The sequence below is a fragment of the Triticum dicoccoides genome, chromosome 4A, assembly GCF_002162155.2.
Source record: "Triticum dicoccoides isolate Atlit2015 ecotype Zavitan chromosome 4A, WEW_v2.0, whole genome shotgun sequence".
Taxonomy (NCBI): Eukaryota; Viridiplantae; Streptophyta; class Magnoliopsida; order Poales; family Poaceae; genus Triticum; species Triticum dicoccoides.
The window spans coordinates 275,614,522-275,626,281 of NC_041386.1; the positions used below are offsets into that span (position 1 = coordinate 275,614,522).

The 11,760-nt window shown below is 45.1% G+C and overlaps 1 protein-coding gene across 12 annotated transcripts; it reads right to left on the reverse strand.

Moving 5' to 3' along the window:
• Positions 1-5,261: 5,261 nt before the first annotated feature.
• LOC119285781 lies at positions 5,262-9,561 on the reverse strand. 12 transcript variants are annotated; one of them, XR_005139844.1, is made up of 9 exons: positions 9,381-9,561; positions 8,549-9,304; positions 8,320-8,443; positions 8,024-8,130; positions 7,715-7,871; positions 7,291-7,400; positions 6,241-6,337; positions 5,735-5,895; positions 5,262-5,594 (listed from the first exon to the last, which is right to left on the reverse strand). XR_005139844.1 is itself a non-coding variant. In XM_037565111.1 (4 exons), exons 2-4 carry the CDS (start codon positions 8,908-8,910, stop codon positions 7,762-7,764), a joined length of 579 nt encoding a protein of 192 aa, XP_037421008.1. In that variant the 5' UTR covers positions 8,911-9,304; positions 9,381-9,557; the 3' UTR covers positions 7,715-7,761. The 12 variants fall into 12 exon arrangements, 1 of the variants encoding a protein (XP_037421008.1); XR_005139843.1 differs by having other exon boundaries at positions 8,289-8,443; XR_005139840.1 differs by having other exon boundaries at positions 8,280-8,443.
• Positions 9,562-11,760: the final 2,199 nt, after the last annotated feature.

Consider the following 11,760-nt stretch of genomic DNA (forward strand, 5'->3'; position numbering starts at 1 on the left):
ATGATGCGGACTAAACCAGGAGGACAGAATCACATACTGTACATCGGGAACAAAACCGATGTGGTTGATGTTGTCACTCATGTCGTTGATGAAGAGGTTACCGAGGTCGAGGAAGAAGGCTATCGTTTAGGAAGTCGTCGCTGGCAGCAGTCACAGGAGTGTGCTCCCCAAAAACCTGATCGCCCCTCTCCCGTACAGGATGGCGGGGTTCGGAGGACTGATGCCCCTTCTCGCGGTGCACACCGGAAGGAGGGATGGAGAAGAATTGTGTGGCGGCGCTAAGATCTGGAATGGTGTGAAACCATATGATATAGCGGCTAGGGTAGAGCATGTCAGGTCGGTCGTGCGAGTAAGACCAAGTATTACATAATAGTAGGCCTTTGGCCCAAACCCCACGTCCAAGTCAATAATATCCCCACTATCCAAAAAAATCAGAAACGGCTGAGTAAGGCGTCCGTTAATTATTAATTAATGACTTAATAAATTTTCCGACTCACACCATACTTAGAGCATGGTTAATAGTGTAGCCAACATCCGGCTATATGAAGTTGACACATCATCTAGTATTATACGTAGCATGCTTACAATAGTTAGTCCCTTTAGTATAATACTATATCATTAATAATGGCCGCACCTTTTGTCTCACAAATATGTGTAGTCTGAAATGTCGGGCGTGCAGCGGGCGGTGCCCTCGGTCGGCACGCCACTTCAACGGGGAAGCAGTGAGAGGTCGCGTCGCCCTGACTTGCCATCAATGTGGAGCGGCGGGCTCAGCTTGCGCCGGGCAGGATGGTTTCGATTTTTGATTTAGTTGTTGTGATGGTACCGTCCAATATTCGCGTGTGGTTGTTTCTAGAATAAAAAAAGGAGGTACTCCTACTTATGTTACTCCCACTATGGCTAGCCTTGCGCTTGGCTCTTCGCCTCTTCCGGAAGTCAAACAATAATGGTGGTACTACAGTAGTACTTGTGGCAATCTAACAACAAACGAACAGTTGCACATACACCGCTTGTAAGCAAAAGTTTTTCCTCGTGCTGTGAGCCACCGCGCACGCGTTGGCGAGGGAGAAGACGTAGTAAGCAAGCTTCTCGTCGTTCTGTGAGTTGACGGGACACATCAAAGTTATTTAGCACGTAGTCTCTCAAAAAAGGGCTGGCCATGTCATGGCTACAATCCCATGCTCCGTCGTTGAGTACGTGCACTATTCACGTGCCATCGAGGAGGAAAAAATATTGTGTAGTAGGAGTAGGTGCCATCGAAGTGCATGACTCACTTACGCGCTGCTTATCTGATTATCTCCATTTTCTTGCATGACACATGCACCTTGATGCTAGATGTCTCGCGTGTTGGCAAAAGGATGAACAAAGCTCACGTAAAAATAGAGTGGAAGAACATAGATTCCCGATGACCGAGAAGGAGCAAGGAACCTCGTGGTGGAGCGTCTACAAGGAACGTTGCACGTTTTCCCTTGTTTTTTGCCGCCTGCCCGCCTATAAACAAATAAAATAACATGAACTCTTCGCTAACCACTAGAGACGATATATCAGAATGCTAAGTTGAAGATATTTTATTAGTTTATACTCCCTCTGTTACGGTTTATAGGGCATGCGCGTAGTTCTAGGTCATCAATTTGACTAACTAAATATGAGTTATATGTCACCAAAAGTATATCATTAGATTCTTAAGTGGATGTAGTTTCTAAACATATATTTTTCATCCAATATGATACATATTTAGCTAGTTAAATTGTCAACCTAGAACAATGCGCATGTCTTATAAATCGAGACGGAGGAAGTATTGATAGCCACGCAAGAAGCCACACATGTACAGGACGCATGCAACCACGCGTGTACACACGCCGACGCACTAACTCATGTTGATCCAACTCATGCACAAACGTGCCCAGCATGGAGCATACAACGCACGTACATAACACATGCATGCACACACACACACTCGGTCGCAGAATGCATGTGAATAACACATGCATGCGCACACCCGTGGCTGCATGGAGGCGTGTGCCATTTTGGGTAACGTCCGGTTCATCGTGCTATGGCGAAGCTAGCACACAACGGTGCCTACACATCTCTTGCAGCACCTCTTTGTTGTCGTTGCTCAACGACTAGCCGGAGACGAAAACGACCGCAGCCTCGGCCTTAGAGTTAGCACCGATGGAAAAGCACGAACGCTGCACGCACACGAGCACGTACGGAGTGCCCACGACGTGGTGCGTCCCCAGTCGCCTCTACTCCTTCTGCACACGTTGTCTATGAAGGTGGATGCATGCCTAATGATGATGTGGGTGAGATCTTCTATGACTCAGATGATGACGAGGAAAATTATGGGGGGTGTCTCCAACAGTGTTCCTCGGCTCACACCTCTTGCATCACGATGAACGTACGGAGTTATGATTGATGTTCTTAGTCCTACTTAAAATTGGTACACTATATATAGACTAGTATATATACACGTGCAAATAGATTCAAAGAAAAAGAAATTATGTGCTAATAGATTCAAAGAAAAAGAAATTATAGTGATGTATAAATGTTGTTAGTTCAATATCGTAAAAGCAGGAAGTAGTATTCATGTCATAAAACTGTACGTTCATTTAACAAGAACTGCACGTTTCTTCACTTTTTTCACGTGTTCTTTTTTTTTTGAGAAATATCCACATTCTCCTACTAAACCATCTTGACTGGGCTCAATCAAACCATCTGGTGGTCATGTGGCAACAAAGCCCATTAACCTAGTTATGGGCTTCTTTTTTATAGAAAGGGTACATGATTGTTCTAGACCACAAGTGAGGTAGCAGCAGTGTACTATTTATGCGAATCCTACTGATATTGGCCGTTGGATCTAGAAGATCAACGGTAATGATTGATATTCTTAGTCCTACTTAAAATTGGTACACTATATATAGAAGATAGAAATAGAAGAATAGAAGAAGAAGAAGATAGTATAGATATGGAAACCCGCGTGGAATGCAAGAAACCAACTCCGGCCACAGACGTCCGTTCAGGAGCAGGACGCCGGCCAAGCTCCTCCTTCCACCATTTTGTCCACTCTTTCGGCGGCATCCGATGAGTAGGAAGAGCAGTTTTCCGGCATAAAAGCCATCTGGGTGGCCCACCGAGCCCGGCAGCTCGCATCTCCACCTACCTCGCCTAGCCCGTCGGAGGCAGTTGCCGCACTAAGCCAGCGCATGGTTCCACAGCTGGCCTCTCCAATACAGCTCGAGGAAGAGTGCCGACTTGCTCCACGTCGGTTTGTCGAGGAGCACGGAGGCACGGGCATCGTCGCTGCCCTCGACGCTGCCGCGTCGTACAGCGCCTCCAGTGTCTGCCACTGTGCCATCCGTCGTCGACGCGCGCGTTACCGCGACATGCAGGCAGAGAAAGAAGTCGACGAGGTGATGCGGCTACGTGGATGTGGACGAGGTGACGGGCAGCACGTCCCCGCCTGCCGCCATCATCGAGGAAAAGTAGAACCCAGGAGGCCACCGCCGATTGTATCCCATGAAGGCCACCGTCGAGGCGACGCCGGCGAATACAGCCGGTGTCTTGCTCGATTCTTCTTCTGCCGGATGCTAAAGGAGGACAAAGAGATCGGGCGGCGACCATTTAGAATAGGTATTTTAATTCTACCAGGCTGGTTGTAATGGGAGTATTATAGGTAGTATCATGCATGCCAACTACTCCCTCCGTTCTTAAACATAGGAGTATTATAAGAGCATGGTTAATAGTATAACCAGTTGATGGCTACGTGACACTGCCACGTCATCTATAGCCAACCTTGTAGCCTTCAAGTATAATACTCTCTCCGTCTAGGTGTCATCTTACGAAAACCAAATAATCCCAAAATACTTAGGCGCAGTGCATTAACTTCTACCTCATTTCTTTTTTCTTGACATATCAACCAATAAGAGATATGGGTGTGCATGCTTTTAATGACTTGAGACTAGCAAACACGACATGCAGTGGTTAGTTCGTTGCATGCAATGCTATTAATTAGAAAATAAGGCCTCCTTTGGTTTGAAAGAATTTTGTAGGATTTTCATAGGATAGGATTTCTATAGGAAAAATTCCTTCAGAGCTCTTTGGTTTGTAGGAATGAAATCCTATTTCTATGAAGGAATTCTTCCTATCCTCCACATTTCATAGGAAAATAAACATTAACCTAGACTTAATGGAAAAAATCCTATGGTATGAATCAAAGGGCATCTCTTTTCCTATTCCTATGCATAGGATTTGAGATACATGTCATCTCATTTCCTATAACTTTTCTATTCCTATGATTTTTCAATCCTATGAACCAAAAGAGGCCTAAACATTACTAGTAAATGTGCCCGTGCGTTGCTAAGACCATCGATGACGCCTTGAGCTACTGTACTGGGTTGGAAGAATTGTGGTCGGATAGGGAGGAGTGCTCGGAGGACCCAGTGTCTCGCAGGCTTGATAAGATATAGTACCTCTTTAAGGGGCGGAGTTCAAGTGAACCAAACAAAATTTGTTAGTATATTCCTTATCAAATCACAGTAGCTAAGACTAATGAAATAATTGAACCCATTGTTTAGCAGAGCTGAAACCATTGATACGAGCTACTACAAATGCACCGAAACTGTCCGGTATGCAAGCATGTCGAGAGGGAGCTTACCAGAAGCCGATGAGAAGGTTATCTCAGTGTCGAGCATGTAAATAGCAGGAATATGAGACATGCAGCCACCTATCTTACAATTTACAGCTAGCAGAGCAGACTATGATATCCTACAGCTTAGAAAAGGCTCACGTACTATCTTTTTGGAAGAAGTACCTCTTCAAAATTGAGTAGTCGCCTATATACTGAATTATTTTTTATGCTTTCAGAGCCGGTGACTTGCTAAATCTCCCCTATTGTCTAATTTGTAGGCACAATTGCCTATTGGCATGATAAAGACAGTGCGACTTTGCTTCATTTAATAAATGCCTCTACTTCTAGCAAAAGTGCCTGTGCATTGCAACGGGGAAAAATCAGCTCACCCTAGTTGAATGGCTATCTACCCTGTTCAAACATTTCGCGAAGCATCACCGTGTTATCGACATGAAATAAAAAGTGCATGCCAGTGCTTAGAAATGACATGTTCATTGTCATTATAAAAAATGGTTAATTTAAATATATAATTACCTTGCAAGTTGTGAATTAACATGCAGAGTGAATCGGACAAGATAAGAATCAGATGCTTCCGAGTTGAATCCTTGGTGGAAAACATGGCTGAACTCCGATAAAAAAAAAGATTAACAATTTTGTAAACATTGACATTGGAAATGATATCTTCAAAAGCAAGTGCATGAGTAACAACATATGTGAGAATTGCTAAATGCCCCAAAAATCGGTTTAAACAAAACTGTCATGCAAGCTATACATCTAAATAAACGGGGACTTAATATACTTATACTAATCTAGGGGATAAAATGAAGTTACGGTATCCTTTCAGTATTGTTTCCAAGCAAATCCCTTCATAGCTTTACACCAGAAGTCTAAAAAATTGCCACGACCAGAAGACTAATAGTGATAATCTGAACCACCGAGGTAAGCTTACATTCTAGATCACTCAATCCTGTTGAAGGCAAATTAAGGAGTTAATTACATTTTAGATTCAGATACAATAGACAGATACGTAAGATGCATCACTATTATGTGGATAAATAAGTTCAATGAATACATGTTAGAATTGCAAGACGATGATGTTGTTCATACCAAATAGTATCCCATCGCTACTCATGTGTGTATGAGTTATGGATCATATAGGGAGATACAATATCTTGGTAGTTCGTGCAATGCATAAAGGTAAGTTCAGGTATGAATCTTTCTTGGTGATTGTATCCCCATCAAGTCAAGTTGGTCCTTCCTGCAGCTAGCTGCACCAAGCATTGCTCTATTACAGGTACACATATAGTAGAAGGATTTAGATTCTCTACTTTATTGTCTAAAACCAACAAGGAATAATAAAAATAATATTTGACCAAAGCTGTTGCAACTTCTCTAGCAAATTTCGATGAAGATTATCTATTGTTATTGTCTAAAACCAAGAAGGAATAATGAAAATAATATTTGATCAAGGCTGTTGCAACTCCTCTAGCAAATTTCTGCTAAGCTCTGCTAAGCATAACATGCAATCTTACTATATGTATTATCACAGCCAACCACTAATGCACATCTTCAGCCAAATAACTACAGAGGAGTAGAGTGGAATCATACAATACCTATGACCAGGACAACAATCTTTTTTGCTGGAACTATTTTTTATGGGACCAGCCAAAACTTTTGCTGCGACCTGGCAGGAGCGAGCCATTGTTTTTGCTGGAAATGACGAGTTTTTTGGCCGTAAACATTTTGTTGGAACAAAATATAAATAGCATTAACTAACAGCAAGGCTATTGGATCTTGACACCGAAATAGTCAATTAAATAAGTAGAAGTTGTGAGGAACTACTGCTATTTAAAAACAGAGGCATATTCTGTTGATCAAATCAGTAGGGTTTTTTTAACTGAAAAGGCCTTTCCGTTAAGCAAAAAACCTTAGATAAATCATTATTCATGCACCTTGCCAATTAGCACAAATAGAGATGCAAATTATCCCAGAGAGTTAGAAGACCCAAAAAAATTAACCCGCACATGGTGCACTCACACATAAGAGAAGACCCAAGCAGAGCGATCAAGCCATGCAATTCAAGTTATTAAAATACTAATTAGTTATTGTATCTCGACGGATAGTCTTATCTAAAAACAATTAAACGATATGGAGTAGTTTGCAAGGAGTATATACATACTATTTTTTCAAATGGGATATATACAACTATTCTCAGAGTATATACCTATGATACTGGCAATAACGATCAGTGTATACTCATTGTCACAAAGGAGTGTATGGTGTGTTTTCTTTTCAAATGATAGTATACTATTTTTCGCAAAGGGGTATAGAAGAGAGGGCCTTTCTGTATGGTGTGTTTCAGTATCGATCAACAGTATATGTTTCTTTCTGTCTTGTCGTACATATACTTCACTGCTGAGGAGAAAGTATACACCAAAAAAATTAAGTACTGAACCAAGGGAAACCTGTGAGGAGAAGCATGCATGCATCCGGTGAGAAAAAGTAAAAGTGATAAAAAGTAGTATATACTTGAACAAAAGTAGTATATACTATATTATCTGAAAAAGTAAGAAGAATGAATTTCAAATACTCGTGGCAATTTAAATGATAGACAAAAGTAGTCTTTGATGACAGATGCAAATTGATGACACTGCAGTATGTACCTCAGGTCAGACAAAGTTCCGGCGAACAGTCGAGTACGAGAAGTGTACAGCCACGCGAGGTCGGAAACGTGAGGCGCAACGATAAGCCAAAAAACTTCATATTATCCAACCTTGCATTAGAATCCAAAAGGGTTCAGTGATGTGTGCCTCTCTCTCTGCTCTCTCTGTTCCTCTCATATTTCTCCTTTTTTCTCACCAAAATACAACGCAAGAGAACATATGATATACGTCCATCCGTCGTGAAAATGACAATGCTCTATTTCTAATTGACACATTGTTATGAGTCCAAACTAAATAAGGTCTCGTCAATTCTGGGATTAAGAAATTGGAAGCACCTTATATATTTGTTCTATATTGCAAAAACAACACTGCTTCATTTGACAGGACTACAACACTCAGCCGTAGAGAGAAAAGGTTGCCAAACCTGAGGATTAAACCGCAGCCTCCATGGATGAAAGTGGAATTGGACAGTCAGCTTAAGTGCTGGGGTAGCCGGGTGGTACTGTCCCTAGCTCGTTCCCTTAGCTCAAACATACTGGCTTTTGCGTCGTCGATGTCGTGTTGTAACTCAGCACTTGCACCTGCCGGTCAGAAAAATATTCGCTAATATCAAGAACTCAATCCACAAAGACTGGTTGAACCAACAATTGAGTCAGTGGTGAAGTAGATTACCAAAAGAACAAATAAGAGAACATGTATAGCATTTCCGGAGCATGTGTTTAACGCTACAAACCTGGGTTTTTTAAAAGATTGTTCATGGCCTCCCCTGCTAGCCGATAAACATCTAATGAACGGTCAAAATGGGTGTGGATGGCCCTGGGTACATGAGGTGTGTAAGACCTAAAAAACAACAATACAAAGTATATTGTAAATTCTGTCAGAACTTGATTTCACCATAAAAAAACTCACAGCTATGTTCATTTGAGAAGAAAAAAATAAGAACATTCAAATGTCCAGTTAAATTTTGGGAAGATGACAGTTGCTGGCACCGGATCAACCAGCAGGAGGCACGTGAGGACATGGTCGTACTGGTCGCCGAGGCACAGGACGGCGGCCAGGATCTCCTCTTGCACGATACACTCATCTTCCTGTTGCTTCAATAGTTCAGTATGGTTCTGAAGACAACTTCTCCTCTTTCTCTCCATTCTCTAGGCTAATATAATCAATTAGAATGTACAGAACATGAGTAGCATCTGAACGAAAACCTTCACATTAGTGCTGGATGGAACACCAAAGGAACAAAAAAATGGAAAAATACCTCGTGTCTGTTGGGTCAATTGACCGAACAGTTGGCGTGCAGCCGTGCAGATGGCCGCTGGATCTAGAGAAGGCGATGGACGTCGAGGCTGGAAGTTGCAATGGCATGGAGGGCAGATGTTGTATATGTCCCGCAGCACCGGTCAGAGGTTGGGGAGAGGCCGAAAGTCGGAGAAGAGGGTTTTCCATGCCGGAAATCAGAGAGGAGAGCGGGCAGTGCCCGGCATTGGGAAGGAAATAGGAGGTCGAGCTGGTGGAGCGGGGGTTGGGCCTGGTCAGGGAGGAGCGCCTCCAAAGGGCTGCCTTGCCATCACGGCCTCCGCTCCTCGCGGCCACGCATGGCGGCGGCGGCGCCGTGACCATAGGCGAGGAGAGCTTGTGCTCGTGCCTGAGTGTGTGTGTGTGTGTGTGTGTGTGTGTGTGTGTGTGTGTGTTTCTCTGCTTTGCACTTAAAGTAACGTGGACGCCTCGCTCTCCTCCGGCTCAGCTTGCCACCCTCCTCCCGTCGCTGGCCGGCGAGATCACCAGGTCCGACGGACTCGGCGAGCAGGGTCGGGGCATAGAGCACGGCGGTCGCAGCCAGAGCATCCACGTCCGTGTTGCCGTAAGCCGAGGCCGGATTCGACGCGTTGATTCTGACGCTGCCGTGCCTCCCGCGCGTCCTCCTCCTCCTCCCGGCCGTTGCCCGCGGCGGCGAGGAGAGTGTTGAGCAGCTCGTCGTGGTGGGCGGCGCAGCGGCCGGTGGCCATGGCTGCACCTGTAGAAGAAGGGGAGAGGCAATCCTTGTGTGAGGGAGAGAAACAGAGGGGAAGGAAACGGAGAAGAGGGCCAACCATAAGAAGGGGCGCGAGACGTGGAGGTCCGGCTATGGTCGACGGCGGCGCAGCGGCCGGTGGCGAGGCCGAGCGCGAAGGCAGCGGGGCGGCGAGGGGCTCTGGATCGGGAGCTCCCCTCCCGATCTGGAGCTCGGGGGCGCTGCGCGGGGGGAGGAGAGCCCGTGCGTCAGCCCACGAACGAAACGTTTTTTCACCGCAGACCACTTAAATTAGTACCGCGGGTTAATTACCAAAAACAGTAGGAACTTTTATGAAAAAAGCCACGACGGTGAACCCAACGAAATCAATCTGTGCTTTATTATTACGAGGACTAGGAAAATGACCCGTGCGTTGCAACGGGAAGACAACCGTGTCTGGGTTGACACCCTTTTTGCCCTACCAGTGATCCATCCTAGCCTCACAATGAAGCCCGACTGTCCACACGACCGTAGAGCATGGCAGTCTCAAGAAGGTCCTCAAGGAATCGGTCAGACCCAATGCGACCCATGGCCTCCTACTACCCATCTGCCCAACAATTCGGCCTATGGGAGAACATGAATGCGCGGTGGTGTGAGGCAGGTGAAGGAAATATGCCCTAGAGGCAATAATAAAGTTATTATTTATTTCCTTATATCATGATAAATGTTTATTATTCATGCTAGAATTGTATTAACCGGAAACATAATACATGTGTGAATACATAGACAAACAGAGTGTCACTAGTATGCCTCTACTTGACTAGCTCGTTAATCAAAGATGGTTATGTTTCCTGACCATGAACAATGAGTTGTTATTTGATTAACGAGGTCACATCATTAGTTGAATGATCTGATTGACATGACCCATTCCATTAGCTTAGCACCTGACCGTTTAGTATGTTGCTATTGCTTTCTTCATGACTTATACATGTTCCTATGACTATGAGATTATGCAACTCCCGTTTACCGGAGGAACACTTTGGGTACTACCAAACGTCACAACGTAACTGGGTGATTATAAAGGAGTACTACAGGTGTCTCCAATGGTCGATGTTGGGTTGGCGTATTTCGAGATTAGGATTTGTCACTCCGATTGTCGGAGAGGTATCTCTGGGCCCTCTCGGTAATACACATCACATAAGCCTTGCAAGCATTACAACTAATATGTTAGTTGTGAGATGATGTATTGCGGAACGAGTAAAGAGACTTGCCGGTAACGAGATTGAACTAGGTATTGGATACCGACGATCGAATCTCGGGCAAGTAACATACCGATGACAAAGGGAACAACGTATGTTGTTATGCGGTCTGACCGATAAAGATCTTCGTAGAATATGTAGGAGCCAATATGGGCATACAGGTCCCGCTATTGGTTATTGACCAGAGACATGTCTCGGTCATGTCTACATTGTTCTCGAACCCGTAGGGTCCGCACGCTTAAGGTTACGATGACAGTTATATTATGAGTTTATGCATTTTGATGTACCGAAGGTTGTTCGGAGTCCCGGATGTGATCACGGACATGACGAGGAGTCTCGAAATGGTCGAGACATAAAGATTGATATATTGGAAGCCTATGTTTGGACATCGGAAGTGTTCCGGGTGAAATCGGGATTTTACCGGGTTACCGGGAGGTTACCGGAACCCCCCGGGAGCCATATGGGCCATCATGGGCCTTAGTGGAAAGGAGAAAGGGGCAGCCCAAGGTGGCTGCGCCTCTTCCCCCTCCCCTAGTCCTATTAGAACTAGGAGAAGGTGGCCGGCCCCCCTCTCTCCCTTCCCCTCCGAGGAATCCTAGTTGGACTAGGATTGGAGGGGGAATCCTACTCCCAGTGGGAGTAGGACTCTCCTGCGCCTCCCCCCCTTTGGCCGGCCAGCCTCCCTCCTCTACTCCTTTATATACGGAGGCAGGGGCACCTCTAAACACACAAGTTGACACAAGTTGATCCACGTGATCGATTCCTTAGCCGTGTGCGGTGCCCCCTGCCACCATATTCCTCGATAATACTATAGCGGAGTTTAGGCGAAGCCCTGCTGCTGTAGTTCATCAAGATCGTCACCACGCCGTCGTGCTGACGAAACTCTTCCCCGACACTTTGCTGGATCGGAGTCCGGGGATCGTCATCGAGCTGAACGTGTGCTCGAACTCGGAGGTGCCGTAGTTTCGGTGCTTGATCGGTTGGATCGTGAAGACGTACGACTACTTCCTCTACGTCGTGTCATTGCTTCCGCAGTCGGTCTGCGTTGGGTACGTAGACAACACTCTCCTCTCGTTGCTATGCATCACATGATCCTGTGTGCGCGTAGGAAAATTTTTGAAATTACTACGAAACCCAGCAGTGGCATCCGAGCCTAGGTTAATGATGTTGATGTTATATGCACGAGTAGAACACAAGTGAGTTGTGGACGATACAAGTCAT